Source organism: Cardiocondyla obscurior, linkage group LG12 (genome assembly GCF_019399895.1).
Source record: "Cardiocondyla obscurior isolate alpha-2009 linkage group LG12, Cobs3.1, whole genome shotgun sequence".
Taxonomy (NCBI): Eukaryota; Metazoa; Arthropoda; class Insecta; order Hymenoptera; family Formicidae; genus Cardiocondyla; species Cardiocondyla obscurior.
This window is the reverse complement of record NC_091875.1, coordinates 1,299,222-1,316,566: the sequence shown is the minus strand read 5'-3', so window position 1 is coordinate 1,316,566 and position 17,345 is coordinate 1,299,222. Positions and strand designations below refer to the sequence as shown.

At 37.5% G+C, this 17,345-nt stretch overlaps 5 protein-coding genes and 1 long non-coding RNA gene across 7 annotated transcripts in view; 3 read left to right on the top strand and 3 right to left on the bottom strand.

Annotated features, from left to right (window-relative positions):
• Window positions 1-280: 280 nt before the first annotated feature.
• LOC139107017 (succinate dehydrogenase assembly factor 4, mitochondrial) lies at window positions 281-1,593 on the bottom strand. The gene is made up of 3 exons (XM_070664225.1): window positions 1,530-1,593; window positions 1,316-1,423; window positions 281-1,166 (listed from the first exon to the last, which is right to left on the bottom strand). The coding sequence occupies exons 1-3, from the start codon at window positions 1,591-1,593 to the stop codon at window positions 1,030-1,032; spliced, it is 309 nt and encodes a 102-aa protein (XP_070520326.1). The 3' UTR covers window positions 281-1,029.
• A 134-nt stretch (window positions 1,594-1,727) lies between these two features.
• LOC139107057 (succinate dehydrogenase assembly factor 4, mitochondrial) lies at window positions 1,728-2,977 on the bottom strand. The gene is made up of 5 exons (XM_070664301.1): window positions 2,922-2,977; window positions 2,608-2,800; window positions 2,437-2,530; window positions 2,242-2,337; window positions 1,728-2,145 (listed from the first exon to the last, which is right to left on the bottom strand). Exons 3-5 carry the CDS (start codon window positions 2,501-2,503, stop codon window positions 1,976-1,978), a joined length of 333 nt encoding a protein of 110 aa, XP_070520402.1. The 5' UTR covers window positions 2,504-2,530; window positions 2,608-2,800; window positions 2,922-2,977; the 3' UTR covers window positions 1,728-1,975.
• A 3-nt stretch (window positions 2,978-2,980) lies between these two features.
• Window positions 2,981-4,693, top strand: LOC139107053 (probable protein phosphatase 2C T23F11.1). The gene is made up of 5 exons (XM_070664296.1): window positions 2,981-3,272; window positions 3,402-3,614; window positions 3,716-3,921; window positions 3,993-4,218; window positions 4,295-4,693. Exons 2-5 carry the CDS (start codon window positions 3,428-3,430, stop codon window positions 4,633-4,635), a joined length of 960 nt encoding a protein of 319 aa, XP_070520397.1. The 5' UTR covers window positions 2,981-3,272; window positions 3,402-3,427; the 3' UTR covers window positions 4,636-4,693.
• A 247-nt stretch (window positions 4,694-4,940) lies between these two features.
• Arfgap3 (ADP-ribosylation factor GTPase activating protein 3) lies at window positions 4,941-8,590 on the bottom strand. Of its 2 annotated transcripts, XM_070664284.1 has the most exons (8): window positions 8,315-8,590; window positions 7,605-7,796; window positions 7,223-7,354; window positions 7,103-7,135; window positions 6,195-6,494; window positions 5,851-6,122; window positions 5,397-5,745; window positions 4,941-5,288 (listed from the first exon to the last, which is right to left on the bottom strand). In XM_070664284.1, the coding sequence occupies exons 1-8, from the start codon at window positions 8,387-8,389 to the stop codon at window positions 5,037-5,039; spliced, it is 1,605 nt and encodes a 534-aa protein (XP_070520385.1). In that variant the 5' UTR covers window positions 8,390-8,590; the 3' UTR covers window positions 4,941-5,036. The 2 variants fall into 2 exon arrangements, with proteins under 2 accessions (XP_070520385.1, XP_070520386.1); XM_070664285.1 differs by lacking the exon at window positions 7,103-7,135 and having other exon boundaries at window positions 8,315-8,589.
• A 351-nt stretch (window positions 8,591-8,941) lies between these two features.
• Tfiifbeta (transcription factor TFIIFbeta) lies at window positions 8,942-11,385 on the top strand. The gene is made up of 9 exons (XM_070664297.1): window positions 8,942-9,061; window positions 9,247-9,491; window positions 9,611-9,719; window positions 9,793-10,035; window positions 10,193-10,344; window positions 10,406-10,495; window positions 10,566-10,690; window positions 10,770-10,913; window positions 11,009-11,385. The coding sequence occupies exons 4-9, from the start codon at window positions 9,887-9,889 to the stop codon at window positions 11,165-11,167; spliced, it is 819 nt and encodes a 272-aa protein (XP_070520398.1). The 5' UTR covers window positions 8,942-9,061; window positions 9,247-9,491; window positions 9,611-9,719; window positions 9,793-9,886; the 3' UTR covers window positions 11,168-11,385.
• A 2,129-nt stretch (window positions 11,386-13,514) lies between these two features.
• The window catches only part of LOC139107058 (uncharacterized), a 32,197-nt gene continuing 28,366 nt past the window's right edge, over window positions 13,515-17,345 (top strand). Inside the window, exon 1 of the long non-coding RNA XR_011546460.1 lies at window positions 13,515-14,019. This is a non-coding gene — a long non-coding RNA (uncharacterized lncRNA). The remainder of the gene's footprint in view (window positions 14,020-17,345) is intronic.

The window sequence follows — 17,345 nt, the reverse complement described above, 5'->3', positions numbered from 1 at the left end:
GAGATTAATCAAATATCTACTATCGATTAATAGAAAAGAACAAAAGAAGATTGAAATCCTGTGTCTCGTATGCAGTAACGTAATTTCGTAGTATATTATTTTTTAAGAACTTTCGATATTGGAAAAATTTTAAAAAACCTAAGTACTGGTAAATACAAAATGAAATTTTTACTACAGTATCGTGTACATAATGTTTCTTGATACGATATATTTGTGGAACTATTACGCTCCTTTTCTACAAAAACTGCTTCGTACTTTTAATTAAAAAAATTTATTATATATCTTGGCTAAATTAATTTTCGCTGCTACTGACAAGATAACATTTTATTAACGAATGTAGATTGATTTAAATTCGCCCATCGAACAAATTTAATTTTTTATGTAATATATTTTGACATTGTGATTTAATTATATATTCATTTTATTTTTATTCATTAGTAGCGAGAAATTTAATTGCTTTGATGTATAAAATGTTTATTCTAACATTCAGTATTTAATGAAGTATTACATATTTTTATAAATGTTTTTATAAAAATATTAAATGATCTGTGCATTATAATGTAAGCTCTTTGTGTAGGTTGCCATAGTGCCAAACTTTCAAAATGAAAGTCAGTCGGTATGAAGTTAACAATACCAAACGTGGAAGTTAATTAATAATAAATTTGTAGTAACTTCTGAAAATTTACTCGAGTATCGTAGTCCGGTTAAAAAAAAAACTTATTTTTTTTGTATAATGTAATTTATTACTTCACTCATATACTATTTTTTGTTCTATAATACAAGTGCTTTTTACAAATCTATAATTTTTTATATTTTTTTAAAATTAAAATCATATTTTACATTATTTCAATAGGACTGATCATATTAATGCAATTAATTTTTTAAATTTTGTAAAGAGTTACTAAGTTATAAAGGTAAATTGATGATTACGATTTGAAAAATGAGATTCTTTCAGATTCTGTGAACATAACATGCTTATGAAGCAACATTCTAAAAGAAAGAAAAAAAAAGATACATGGCACTTATGTTTCAAAAATCGCTGACTCTGCAGCCGTGCTGCCAATCTCCCCATTTAGTAGGATCCTTTTCACTATTTGATATCAATTCTCCAGTTTCCGGATTAGTTTCCTGTAGTACTAAATCTACAAACCGTTTCCGTGGTTTTACTTTTACGTACATATCATTTAAGGAAGAATCGATATAAAAATTTTCACTCTAAATATAACTGACTTCTTGTAAAAATTTATATGAAAAAAAAGATATATGTTAATATCCTTGCGGATTATATTTAGTTTTATTAATTGCTATTGTGTACTTGGTATCGGTTGCAATTTAAGTTTTTCGTGGAATTGCTTCATTCGCAAAGACTCTCCGCCTTTTTTCAAAGGTTTGTTTAAAGTTTTTGTTTTCAGGAAAAAAGCACCTAAACGTACATTTTAATTTTTATATCCAACAAGACAACAAATGCACAAATCAAAGAAAAAACATTAAGAAAAATTATTTTATGTTTGCAAACTAAAATAACGTACTTGTAACAAATTGTTTACAGCCTCTTATTTGAAGATTCACTAAAGTATAATTTATGCAAATCATTGTGCGAATATTTTGCAAGAAATCACACGTAGCTATTTGCAACGAAAGCATTGACGTGACAATTGCTAATTTTATTAATACTAGATATTACAAAGCGCGCACTTCGCGCTTATCATTTATTCTTAGTAATACCATTTTTAAATAATCATTTTATTCTGCATCTGTTTTAATTTTAGAGAATTTAAACAAAATATTGGCTATTGTGCTCAAAATTCTTACACGATTAATCCTTTATACAGTTTTAAGCTTTTAATTTAATCATGTAAGAGTATATTTACATTTTATTTACATATTAAAATCGCTAAATGCTATGAAAATTTTTACAGAATAATTTAGTTTAATTATTATTAACAAACGCGTTGTTTTGTTAAAAATCGATGGTTTAAAAATCTGTGACACGGCCTTTTCTTTCCCAATCGCCGTAACGAGTTGGCTCTGGCCCGCGAGGACCTCCAACTTCGCCTGTTTCTGGATTTGTATTATTAGGGAAGGCCTTCAAAGGTTCCTTTTCCTGATAAGGATGCTTACCTTCCTCCAACTCATCTAATTTTTCTGTTAGATTTAAAACAGATTCTTGTTAACGTTTCAATTCTAAATGGAAATGGGATAAAGCTACTATGAGTTATTATATTATAGCCGGCAACATACCTATGGGAGCTCGTTCACGTAATTTTTTTCTGAATTCACGTAATCTCGGACTCTCGTCAGTCTCTGTATTTTCAGATGAAAACGAACGCGCAACCCCTTTAAAAAATAGTGATAAATATGCCATCAATGGATATTACAAGTATATATTGTTAATTTTTCAGTGGATAAATACAATCATTGTCCATAAACTTATACCTTTTAACCACAGCTGTTGTAATTGACGTAAATTTGTTGATGCTAATGTGCAATTAACTCTTGCCATGGTTTCCCTTGATTTCCTATACTTTCTCTGAAAATAAGATAAAATTCAATTAATATTTCGTTTCTTTTTTTCTTTTTAAAATTTATGTCACCAATCTCTCTAACCTCTCTCTATGTTTACAGCGACGGTATCGCCGAGAGCTAGAGAGCCCAACTCGGAATCGCGACTTCCACGCGTCAGATACAGAGGCTCGTCCGTGTGAAGCCAGCGCTTCGGCTGCCGTCGGATAGAAGAAAAGGCCAGAGCTATACACTGTCCTATTCTTTCGCGACTTCGCCGGCAGTAATCGCAGATCCGCTTCTCGGTAACATCGCCGAGTTATAAGATGAAAGCAGACATAAAGTAAAATAAAAAGATTTTGTAATGATTTTATAATTTATTAATGTCTGACTTGTCGTTTGAGTCGTACTACTTATACCTTGAAAATGTCGGACCATACACAGTTTGGTGACTCGGATCTCATACTACTTAATTTTAGGCAAACACCCTGTATAATGACGTCGAGTTCAGAAAAAAAAAGTCGCCGGACGGCCGTGTGACGTCATCAGGCCAGATCAGCTGTTCTATCTCGGTCGATGTCTGCTTGCGTTGCTTCGACGCAACGCGCATTGTTTCCTATGGTCGAATGGCAAACAACGCGGGGTGGAGCTGACAACAAATTTATCGCATATTACTCGCGTTTTGATGCGTTTCTGTATGGGGAACTGTTATGAAATCAAAACGGAGTGAAACACGTTTAAATCCAAGGCCGTAGAACAACGTTTCGAACGTAAAACGAATTTGAATTAAATAGTGCAAATTGATTGCTTGTCTAAAGTCATGTAGATTTGTTTAATTTCTAACTCATTTGTCTGTCGTGATAATATCGCATGAAATTAATATGCACTTTTGCGAGCAGGTTTGATATTGAGCTGAAAGAGGAAAATGGGACAAACGCTCAGTGAACCGATAACGAAAAAGAAGTCGGGCTGCTGTCGAGATAGCAACTACAGGGTGGGCAGCTCCTGCATGCAAGGATGGAGAATTAAAATGGAAGATTCACACGTGCACATACTTTCTTTGCCCAGTGATCCAGGCACCGCGTTCTTTGCCGTGTACGATGGACATGGAGGTATTTAGATTTGATAAGAAATAGTAAATGAATGTATTAAAGATTCTGTTTTATTTTATCTGTACTTCAAAAGTGGATAATATTAATACTCTGTGCTACAGGTGCAGCTATGGCACAATATGCAGGAAAGCATCTTCACGAATACATAACGAAAAGAAGCGAATATAAGGAAGGCAATATTGTGGCAGGTATACAGGAAGGTTTTCTGGAGTTGGACAAAGCGATGCAGAATAATGCTGCACTTAGAGACGAACATGCTGGAACGACCGTCATCGCGACTTTTATCAAGGATAACATCTTGTATAGCGTAAGTTATCCAGCTCATTTTAACAATGCATCTTGATGTTCGAATCCCTGACCACTGGAAAAGTTGTGCAGGCCAACGCGGGTGACAGCAGAGCTGTAGCGTGTATCAACGGTAGGGCAGTGCCTCTCAGTCGAGATCACAAGCCTACATTGAAGGATGAACGCAAACGTATCGAAGCTGCAGGCGGTTTTGTTGAATATAAAAGAGTGAACGGCAATTTGGCTCTGTCTCGTGCTCTCGGGGATTTTATATTTAAGAGGAATGATCATAAATCACCACAGGAGCAAATCGTAACGGGTAATTAAACGATCTTAAACAAGGTACTTTTCCGTTTTTATCAAATTTTTGCATTAAAAGATTTAAAAACTCGCAGCGTTTCCCGAGGTTCAACAATTTGTCGTCGACGAGGACTGGGAGTTCATTGTTTTGGCATGTGATGGCATCTGGGACGTAATGACTAGCGACGAAGTAGTTCAATTTGTGAGACCGCGTTTAGCACATATGAAAATTGGCAACGGGGACTTATCGAATGTCACGATACATCCCGAAGAAATTTGCGAAGAACTTTTAAACTGTTGTCTGGCGCCAGACGCCCTAATGGGCACCGGCTGCGATAACATGACAGTGATACTCGTGTGTTTTCTTCACGGTAAACCATGTTCGCACTTGGTTTCACGTTGCGAAAAGCCACCACCGCCGGATATAGATTTATAATTGTTTTAGGAAATAGCGTGATTTTATTATTTTATCTAAATTATTTCGGACATGTTACGTTCTTTCTCATATCATTGGTACGTGATTTTTGATATAGAAATATTTTTTGTGCAATATATTATATATAATACATCGCCTCTATTATAAAGTGACGAAACAGAAGTGTTTATAAAATACACGTGTATTTATATTTTCATTGTTGACTCTGCGTAACTTTTACATTGCACTCGTTCACTGATTCATCGTTCATAAAAGTATGTATGTATCTGTGCGCAACATATTCGAGAAAAAAGTTACGCGGAAGCTCAATTAGAAGCTTTTATTTACAACTCTGAACAATGAACAAAACCGGATCCGGATAAATATGATAACAGTTCTCAATAAAATGCGATAAATTTCATTCAGAGTCCATAACGATCTTGTATAGAGGAGACTGCCGCATTCGCGAGCGAACTCAGCCTTCCAGCAACCTTATTCACGCCTTGACGCACGCTTTCTCGAACGTCGTCGAGATCTACAACGCCGGCTCTTCCCGCAGTTAAACGCATGGACAATGAGGACGTGGGTGAGGTTGGGCTTTCGATACCAAAATAATCGGCCGACGAAATGCTAGACGAGCCCTCAAAACGACGTAAATTATTCTTACGTTCCCACTAAAAAAAAAAAAGAGAAGTAATTAGAAGAAAAAAAGGTATACATAAATACATAATACGTAATCTAAGATATTTTATAGGAATGTTATACTTGTAATTAACACTCACCAAATTGTCGGAAGTACTGTCTTGAAAATATTGTTCTGAACTAATAGCTTTAGCGCTACCAAATTTCTTCTGAGCTTCTCCTTCGACGGTAGATGAAACTTTCGCGTCATTCTTGGCAATTGTGCTTCGAGTGGAAGGAGCTAATCGTTTAGGCGGTTCTGGTTCTGCTACCACCACAATTTCGTCACTACGCAAGGACGGCTTACTGTTAGCGTAAATAACAGAATAAAATTCGTCTAAGGTAAAGAAAGTGTCTGTTTCGTTAGAAACCACTTCTGTTGATGCTACGACTCCTTTCGACTCCTGCGTTATTGTCTTCATATCGCTAAGTGCAGAATGAGTTGCACCACTAAAAAAACAAAAAAAAAAAAGGAAAAGAAATAACTTGTGATAAATTTATTTATCAAGTTTTGCTATAAAATATAAGAATTACGCGCAAGCGTATATTTATTACCCTCGTGCATTAAATCCCATTCCAAGACGTTCTGCCTGTGTGGCTTTCAACGGATCCATATGCTTCGCTCGTTCTTCTATTTTTTTAGCCTGCTGAGTCAAATTTTGCTCATACCGTTGAGCTAAACGAGTAGCAAGTTCTTCTTGCTCTTCTTTTGTTACCTCTTTATTCTTTTCTTGCGCCAACTTATGTGCCTCTGCAACGCTTTTCTCTAATTCATCAAAATTGGTTTTAACTCTCTGAGCACCTAAGCTTCCAGTTTTTTTTCCTAACTGTAATTAAAGAAAAAAACAATTGCACTATAATTTTGCTATAATTGTCAGTGGTATTTATCGATAACTTACCCCACCAGGACGTTTAGACTGAGCTGTTCTGCCTCCTATAGTAGGTTTTCTATCAGAATTTAGAGTGTTTGAGGTAGAATCGAAAAGCTTTACAGAAGGTTCCAAAGAATTAGGGGCAACTTCCGGTACATTTTTTTCTGTACTGTCATTACTTGGCACTGTATTAGGCGTGAGAAACGCCTTTTCTTCTGTCGGAATTATTATTTCGTTTTGAAACAGATCTAAATTTTCGTGCTGTTTAAAAAAGTCGGGTTCCGTTGTTTCTTCTGATAAAATTTCTGTATCATCCTCCAAATGTAGCTGAAATTATTGCAAAACAAACTATTAGATTTAAATGTGGATATTTTTAAAATAGTTGGCCAAACTTTACCTTCATTAGTGTGCACTTGCATTGTACTATCGTATGTTACACCTATTTTTTATTTAAATTTGTTACAGCAAGCAAGCTATCCGATGTAAATATTTAAAAATAATCCACAATTTTTTAATTTGCAATCGTTAATAAAGTAAAATATGATAAAGTTTGTCCAGATATTTTTCAAACAATCTGTAGGGATTGTTAAATGCAACAACCAACAGAAATATTATCGTACGTATTGAAATCAATTTAAAAACACACATTATGAAAATGTACATTAAACAGGATCTTGATAGGGACTCTGTAATATTATAACTATAAATGTGGATAGCATTTTTATAAACAATGAAGCACATACATATTTGAACAATTATGGACTATCACATATGAAGAACTATGTGCATCGATCGACTGCTGCTGATAAAAATATAAGTACGTTTACAAGAAGTAGAAAGCTTTGGTAAAAAGTTTTAAGCGAATGTAATTAAAATTGTTAAGGAAATCGGGTAGGGAGGAAGCCGACTTTCTCGAATACATTTACACAGCTCACCATTACTTTATTTTTTGATGTAGGAAGGAAAACCTATAATTTTATATAGTTCCGAGTTAAAACAAATCTGATAATACCTATCAAAAATATATCGAATATTTGATAATACTAAGCAAATACCTTTGTGCCATAACGACGCATTGCTTGCGCAGATGCTTGACCCAATTTTTCCCTATACAGCATAGCAGCACGTGAATTGTACTTCTGCTGGGCGTCACTCGTGGTGCAATTGTGTTGGGTAAAGAATTTTCTCTGTACAGACGCGAATTTGTATGTCAATATAACTATTAATTAAGTCTTCTAAGGTCCCGTTTAACATATACGTTCCGATTCAGTATTGTATCCGTTCGAGGAAATTCAGAACGCTACACGGACGTTGTAAAAATTGTGTGCGCGATACGCGATACACGATACATGGGCGCGGTACGGATACAGAACGGATATGTATAAACAAACTTTAAACGAAAATGAATTATTAATATTACTAGTCATTGAAACTCACAGCATTGGCATTACCACCTAACTGCATATTTCTCAGCTGCAGCCATGTCCAGTTTGTATCAAGTTGGGTAGATCTGACAAAGGTGAGATGCACTCCCAGACTGCGATGTACAGCAGAGCAATCGATGCACAAGAAAACGCCATATGTTACGCTTGCCCATGCTGGATTTTTTGCATTGCAATCAAAGCATGTCTAAAAAAAAAGAATGCAGATTACAATTATAATATCTTATAATTGCATTATTAGGTAAAATTGTTAATAAATAAAAAAAAAAATTTTTATGCCGAAATATATTTGACAGATTAAGATACACGTAAAATAAATAATTACTCAAAAATATTAATAAAACATTATTTTTCTAATTAGATATTATTTGAACAATGTATTTGACAACATGCTAATATTTTAAAATACATTCAATGCATATATATAATTGTATATATATGATACATGTATACGAGATAAAAACTGAAAAGTTCGGATATTTCCATTTCAATTACATTGAAAAAGATCAGCCTACTTAATGCATTCTGATATCGAAAATACAGTGAACTATGAAGTTAAAACACATAATTAGGAGCTCAGTTTTGTGAGAAAACTGCAAATTAAAGTCTGGCAGCATGACGTTAGCGATTTTATGTCCGGCAACCGTTCCCGATTAGTTCCTTCTTTTCGTATCGTGGTACAATGTTTATCACTGTGCAACGAACCTTGTTTGTCGGAACAGCCCGCAGTCTCTTGAAAATTTCCTCGATATCGGTCTTGCTGGGCGCAGAATCTGCCATTTTTGACGTGTAGTTAACGCTTCACTACGTAATTCTGGGACGCGTGGCGAAAGCTGGTACGCTCCAAACGGGCGCCGTTCGTAGAGATTACCTAGTGATGATGCATTCAGTTAGCGGAAATAACACGTAATGAGCACAAGAAATGTATAAAATATGCTATATGGCTCAACACTGCTGACTGCCATGGAGGTAAGAAAATACCACAATCGAGAAGCCGAGACGTCACAGTCGCTTTTGTGCGTTGCGCCTAACGCAAGGTTTTTTTTTTTTTAATATTTTTTACCTTAGTTATTAGTTCTTCTACATTTTTCTATTATGGACGTCATTTTACAACTTTTTTATTTGATATAATAATTTATTTTATAAAATTCTATTTCTCGAGTAGTTATATAAATATCAGATGATATTATACGTTTGTTTTTTGCGGTATTTATTAGTTTTTTTTCCATTTTCCTATTTTAAACGTTAATTTACAACCTCCTGGTTTAATATAATGATTAATTTTACAAAATTCTATTCCTCGAGTCGTTACATACGAGTCAGACTTAATTCCGCGCTTTCATTGGCTGAATTCTCTCGCACAATATCGGATGCTCTTCCGAACATTATTCTGTTTCTTCAAGACATTCTTTCTGCTTATACGGATCTCGATTTACAGCTCCCGAATCTAAAGTAATTGAAAAGTTTTCTATTCTTCTTTTGAACGATTTTTAGTTTTAATTCTGTCTATTAATTTTTTTCGAGCTGCGAGATTCTTTTTTGTGGTTATAACCGTATCGAGCTCTCCTCGTGTTTGGATGTCAAATATTTTATAACTTTTTTAAAATTATACAATATACATTAATTTATTTTTACAGAGTGTAATAATACACGACGATAATTACGACGAATAAAAATTACGTATCTGTCTTGCGAAGTAATTCTGGACACTGCTGAAGACGTGTCGGAATAGTATGAAGCAATCAGGTTCCTGTTTCCTAATTAATACCATTGACAAAGTATTTTATGTATATGACATTGTCGAAGTTGTAGCATAGATAGTACGTTCGGATATCTTGTGTATATAAAGGGACTTGGAAGAAATATTGCTTTTCCAGAGATAGTGAGTATAGATATGTATGCTGAATTGATGTAGCAATGTGCATCTTATAAACTGGTTTAAATTATTTGTATATTAAAACAAATGACATAATAACTGAACTTTTATTTTATGTGTTTTAGGAACAATGTTCAAGTATTTTATGAAGTTATAATTACTGTAATAATACATCAGTGAAACAGTTGTATTAATTTGCAAGTAATATTGTATGAAATTAGAAAATAATCTTATGTAAGTATTCAGAAGCAAAAACTCAATGGTTGTACTGATCCTTACTCTTTCACATAGTTTATATATTTTGCAGAACTACCTTGGTGTATTATTAATACGTTATAAATATATAAAAAAAGAATAATTTTTTTTACTTTTATTACTGAAGCATTGAAGAATTAGCAACAATGTCTGTGAATGTAATGCATACAGAAAAAGAATTAGATTTAAGTAATGCTGGGCGTGGTGTATGGCTTGTCAAAGTGCCTAAGTATGTAGCTGTTAAATGGGAAAAAGCACCTGGAAATATAGAAGTTGGTAAATTAAAGATCACCAAGTAAGTTTATCTCTCAGGTTACAAGTGAGAATGTTTACTGAATTTTACTGTTAAATCGTCTTTTAAACATTTTTCTATAGTAATCTACTTACAAAAGAAGGTGCTTTTACATACTAAATATTTTAATTTAATATCCTTTTTAATTTATCTTTTGTAGAAATCCTGGGCTAAAAGCTGAAGTATCTCTCCGATTATCGGAAGCTGTTTTAGCTTTGAAAGACTCTGGAGAGGAAGAAATACCAAAGCAACATAGGCTAGACGTTACAACAGTTACTAGACAGATGCTGGGAGTATTTTCTCATATTGCCCGTAAGATTCATGTTTTTTAAACTTAATGTATTCTTTAAAATACTTATTGTTAATTTTGTAGCTTCCACAAGCTCAGACGCAATTATTCCAGAAACAGAAAAACTTTTTATGGAAGGAAGAATTGTACAGAAGTTAGAATGCAGACCATATGGTATTTACAAACGCAAATATATATATAATTTTTTTTTTTAATACAGATTATAAAATAATTTTTTTTTCAGCTGATAATTGCTATATGAGATTGAAATTAGAAAGTATCAAACGAGCTTCAGTGCCACAAAGACAAGTCCAGCAATTAGATAGAGTTGTGCAAAATTTCAAACCTGTATCTGATCATAAGCATAATGTAAAAGTCATTTGTTTACTCGTTTTTAAGTATATTACAATACCATTTTTTGAGTTTAACATACAATAACGTTTTACAGATCGAATATGCTGAGAAGAAAAAAGCAGAAGGAAAAAAAATGAGAGATGACAAAGATGCTGTGTTAGATATGCTTTTTGCAGCATTCGAAAAACATCAATATTACAATATAAGGGACCTTGTAAAAATCACAAGACAACCTATCGTAAATATTTTATATTTTTTTACACAGTAATTTAAAATATAAGAATAGTTTGTTTTGGAAATTGCCAACTTAATATTAAAATATATGAATTTCAGGTTTATCTAAAAGAAATCCTTAACGAAGTTTGTAATTATAATTTGAAAAATCCCCATAGAAATATGTGGGAGTTAAAACCAGAATATCGACATTATAAAGAGGAAGAAAAACCTCTGGAAAGCATTTTAAAGAAAGGCAACGAATCCGATGATGATTAAAATATATCTTAACATTTTTATACTTTTGTTTTAATTTTAATTAAATAGAGCCACGAGAGAAAATTTTGAAAGATATATTCGCTTTACCATCTACTATTAACAAGATGCATGCAGAGTTTCTCTGTATTAAATTGTAAGTCAATTATCTAAGCGGCAACTGTAATGTATTCAACATAAAAAAAAATAAATTATAGTCAAATACAACAGAATACTTATTATCAACAAGTAATAAATTATTAAATACTAACGTACAGTGATTTTAGCAACAGCAAATTCTGAAACCGGTGGACGGAATATTTGGGTGAACGTATCTTCTTGGAATGATTGAATCTCTTTTACAGATAAATTCGATACGTAATAAAGTGAAATGACTCGTACTATTTATTTCACGATCTCGCGGGACTATTATTATGTCTCTAAAATACTTGTAACATTAATTAACAGCACACTGTTAATTAAATCGTATATTTTTACGGATTTCAAACTAAAAAGGCAGATATAGCATTTGCCGCGACGAGCGGCTGGCGTACGTGACTTCCCTCTCTCTCGGCCGCTGAGTGCGGGGAGGTGTAGGAGGCCGCGTTCCCTCTCAGTCCTCTGTGATCGGTACTCCGCAACACATCTACGCGCGCGCTTTGTGTGAGATTCGACGCACACCACGCCAAGATCACGTACGCTAGCCGTCGTCGCAGCACCACGAACGCTATTCCTGACGGTGAGTGTACATAAACTACATATTAATTTATAAATTAATTACGGCAAAATCGACAAGAACATCGAAGGTATTAAAAAAAAAAACATTTTACTCTATTTAACATATTTAAACGACCGAATAATACATTATTATCTTTACACAAAATTTATTATTAAAATTTTGTTGTTACAGAAGCCGAGATGATTGCTGCGCGATTCTTCAGCTTCCGGATTCGGCCAGCAATCACGTTTGTTAACCATTATATCTTATTACGGTCGGCTATGTATCGGCGTTTCGTTCTCAATCGTTCCTTTTGCTCCCACGTATACCCTTCGGTCCTAATAATCGCAGAACCAGCCCAGCCGGCCGTTTCTCGGTGGTCCGTCCGAATCGTCCGTTCGAATCGATCGTGATTGGGTTTTGCACACGGCTAAGTGCACCCAGCGAAAAAAAACGCGGCGGTTGTGCACAAACGAAGGGGATTGGGAAGGGAAGAAGAAGGCACCCGAGGCACCGTAATTTCCTGATCGGCCACCGAAACCTGACACGGGCGGCCTTCTCTTTCTCAGGCGCGCAAAGTACACGTTGCGCGCGGCCGCGCTCCCGATTATTACGAAATATAAAACACGTGTTCCCCGATATCGGCCGTAATAATCATTTAACTGCACGGGCGGCCGTTTAAAAACGGTCATAAACAAGTTAATAACGTTTATCATTTTAGTCGCGCCGGGAACGGCTTTGCGCCGTGAAAGCGAGAGCGGAGTTACGTTCGCCGTGACTTTTTCGACGCCAGACTCAATTAGGAATCTATTGCTTTTAAAGATAATTGAATCTCAAAGAGGACCGTATTCTGGCGACTTTGTTGCTTTTCGTTTATTTGTTAGAAGCTAACTCAATTTTAAAGTTGCTTTTCTGATCGTCTCATAACTGTTGAATATCTCGTCGAACATTAAGGTAAGGAAAATAATGTTAGGAGTGTTGAAAGAAAAATGAAAGACTGTTTCAAAAAATTATATTTGGTAAATTAATAATTAATTAATTTATATGTTAGTTTAAAAATTGAAAACGAATTTTTACTATTCTAATACTCTCAAATTTAATTTTTAAAACGAACGTCTTAGTTCAATCTGCAATTAGAATTATTTCAGTTTTATTTTTTTAATTGCTCGGGCATCTTTTAAAAAAAAAATCATTGATTATAAATTACATTTATTATTTTGCATCAACAAAAACCGAAAGTCAAGGCGTGATTGGTCAAGATCACTTCGATGAAAAATGGTTTCTCGATGTGATTTATAATTCCTATGGTCTCTCGCGTTTAATTGGTCGAGATCTAAATTTTAGCGCCCATCTTAATTTTCCATCTAACGGTGTAGCCGGTAGTTAATGACGGGGTCGAGCTGGAGACGGATCGCGGTCGTCGTCGTCGTCGTCGATCTCGCTTTACGTGAAGCCTTTTTCTGAAAGAATCTTGAGGGATCCGCGTAGAAATCGCGAGAGCATCGGGGGTTTCAAGAGGGGTTGATGTAGAAGAGCGCGCGAAATGGAGAAAGGTGCACCCGGCATACCGTTCACCGGTGAAAGATGTCGGACGGTTAGGTGCGGTGCGCTATACAGTTGCGCCATCCTACCCCCTCCATCGACGCAGTCGCTTACGCGGCGTCGGCGGGCCGCGCCGCCCGCACTCGCCTTTCGGACGCCGTCGAGACAGGTAGCGGTTAGTGTACGCGCATGCGCGCCGCCTCGCCTTTCCTCTCCTCACCGCGCGCCGTCTCGTGCGATGTAAACACGGTACCGGGTTCGACAGGTGGTCGCAGCTGCGAAAGCGCGCGGTACATCATACGCGCCACAGCTCGGGAACGCGGAAGAGGAGCGCTCACAGCGGTCGATCGGTATCGTTTCACGTCGCGTTTGACAATCGGCTGATCGGTGGACAGTGCGTGACATCCGTCGTCTCGTCCGCCGCGCGACCGGAGAGTGCGCAGTGCGTCATTCATCTTCGCGGACGGTGCAGTGATCTTCCCGTGCTTCTGGATCCGGATCTGGGCTGCAGGCTCGAGGGATTCTCTTCCTGGACCTAGTTCGTTCTCCACGGCCTGGAACCACCGTTGGCAGCGACGGCGCCGTGGGAAAGAGAGCGATACTTCGGCATTTATCGGTGAGTAGGCTGCTAATTTTTTCGTAGCTCTTGTCGAAAAAATGATCGGTATGCCAAGTATCCGACGTAATCTATTACGAAACAAAATAAATGATCAAACAGAACCCATTTTACAAAAGTTAACCTTTTCGAACGAAATCAAAACACTTTTTTTGCACGCAATTCTTTGAAACAGAATATTCATAAAATTAATATCAATCGTGAAAACGTCGGTTTGTCGGAACTTGATTTCTCGATCAAATTTCTTTATTTCGTTTCTGACGAGGAAGAAAAAAAATTCCCCGAGTAAAAACGTAGATAATTCACGACAAATGGTCGCGATGTTTGTCGGTGTCGCCGGATTCGGCGACTGGAATCGAAAGGGCCGCGGGGTTTACTGTTTCGGATTATTTATTTCACATTCATTTAGCGCTTCCCTCGTAAAAATTGCCGAGTCTCGGATTCGAGGCACGTTGGGTGTCGCGCGTGGGCAACGGGCACGTTTGTGAATAAACGAAGGGATTAAAAGCTTAAAGCACGAAAATGAATTATGCGCACGGCGCCGCGTGAATGCGTGAGTAATGCGTATTGAAATAACGCGATACACAATTAACATGCCGCGCCGCACGCGCGGTATTCATCCAGAATAATTTCGACGGACAAATTGTTGGTTGTTCGAGACGCGCGTCATAATATACTTACACGGCCGGTGATTTATTTTCGCGGCGGCTGGACGCGCCAATTTTTATCCCCAGCCGCAGATACTAGCGCACATCAAAACAACAGGACGGCGGAGCATTAATATTAATGCGCGAGACGTTCCACTATTTATATCTGCGGTATGCAACTCGGCTCCGATTATTATTCACGTAACGCTTGCGACGGCGCTGTCGATATTATTTCCGAAGAGAAGTCTGAAAAAAGAAAAAAAAACGTTCCCCGAACTCAACTTAATCTTTAGACAGATAAAACTTAACATATCTTTATAAACGTTTACATCTGTTGAAAAATACTTTCGGTTTAGAGGTTTCGATTATTAATAATCAATTAGTCTCGAAATAGAAAATATTAGATGTGGATTAAGCTTCGTTCGATCTGCACCGAATTCCCTGACGAATAGTAACGAGGAACGAATTGTGGGTCGTGATTAATTTCGTCGAGAAAATCGCAGCGTTCGCACGTGGGCATTCGTTGACACGCCGAGCGGCTTGCACGCCCTATTTCCATTCGCGGTACACCATCGCCGTGCATACATCGGCGTGCGTCATACTTACTTGCGAGAACGCAGGTGATATCTACACGTGCGCCGGCCAAGTCCGATTAGTTTTCGACTATTTGGCGTTGGCACACTTTCGAAACGCGCCGCGATACCCTCTCACGTGATTAATCAGGTTAATACCTGTCTGTCGTTATTGGGCTCGCTTTTTAGATAAACATAGGCAGAGTGCTTCAACGTTTTACAAAGCGTCGCCTCTCGTATTTTTACTCCGATGAAGCCCAGTTCGTTCGTAATTCGTCCCCTGCTAATCGCATTTTAATTGCGAGCCTAATTGTCGAATACGACGTCTTATTTAGACATTAATCGTAGTATTTGGAAGGGAAGAAGAAAAGAATGACAAATAAATGAGATGGGGGAGGGAAATGAAGCTTTTTTTTCCCAGGCGATTCGTTTGTCGCGCGGATTGTAAATCCCAAAAAATACGCGGTCCATTGCCGTTTAGTTATCATCGCGCTCGTTACGCGTCAGATTTGCCGAGTGCGTCTTGCATGCACGAGCTACACTTGCATACATGCGGTATCGCGTGCGAACGAGCGTGCGTGAGCGGCCAAGGAATGCGCGGGGAATTTTCATTGCGGCGCGATCCGGATTTTTCATCACCGCGTCGGTAGCGTCGCCGAGGTGAAAATCGTTGTTTACCTATAATAATTTCCTCGCGGGTGATCAACCTCATCAACGGGAAGCGTTATGGGAATGCGCGTCCGATTATCGTCGTGATTTACGGGCCTCTAAACGTGGGAAAGCTGTCGCTTTTTTTTTTCTTTTTTTTTTTTTTTACCTCCTTCGAAATTCTCGCTCATTTAGGTTAACGACCGATTTAGCACCGAAAAAGATATATTCGCGGCGGCAACCGATCGTTTCCTTCCAAGGGCTTGGTCGGAAGAAATGTCTTTTCGATAGGCGTATCATTTTGAATGAGCGTATAATTAATCCGCCGGTGGCTGACTGACTGTCATTAACGGATTTCTTTTGTCAGACATTACGGCAAATTGGCCAATTCGTAAAAAACTTCTTCGGAAACTTCGCGTATCTTTGAAACTTTTTGCGCCTCCTTGTAATTGGAAATCGAAGATCTGGTAGAGACTCGGAACAAGTCGACGATGATTAATCCAAGTCTTAGGAACGTCTCTTTACGCAAATATTTTTTTTTTTCTTTTTGTACTTGAAGCTTCTCAATTTAGAATAAATTACAAAACTTGAAACGTGATAAGCTATTATATTTTGTAAATCGATTTTTTTTTCTTTTTTTTTTTTTTTGCGGCGTGAAAGGCAGGCGTAGATCGCGATAGATATTTCCAGATATAAAAAATAGTCGCGTAGCAGGCGATATTCCGAGGCGGAAAACAATGCCGACGGAGATGAGCGCATCTTTCCGCTTGCAGCCAAACACAATGCGCGATTTTTACGAGCACCGGCCGGCGGAGGAAATGTTGTAGCTTTCGCGGAGTATAACCGAATGAGAAGTAGCCGGGGATAGACAGCTGAAGAATTTTGCACGGCTATATCTTCGTACGAGATTCTTGCGCGCGGCTGGCCTATAAATGTCGTATTCCGCCGCGACTTACTACGTTACGGAATGTCGTTTTCTTCTCTTCGGCGCATTCTGCAAATTTTCCACTCCACATTTATTTTCCCGTGCGTACGTTAGGGTATGATCTACGACAATTCGTTCAGTGTTTAGTTTTTCGATTAAAACGTCTTGTAATAAATTAAAAAGAAAAAAAAGGTGTATCGATTGGCGTATCAGCGAGTCCCCCGGTTCCTAAACAAATCGGGCACGATTCGCCGATCGTTTGGCGGAACCGTGCCACGGAAACGACGCGCGGATCTGCGATCTCTGGTCGACAGAGTATGGAAAATGACAGCGGAAAGGTAGCCCCTCCGCATTGGTAGAACGTTAACGTGCCGTGACGTTGCCCCGTTAGAATACTCGGCGGCGGCGGCGGCCGGCCTTACCATCGTGTTCGTGCGCCGATCGTGAACTTTATATTTGCACTTCTCCCGTCGTGTCGAATCCGCATCTCGCCCTCCGCATCTCCGCAGCTCAGCCGTTCGCGCGATAGCCATC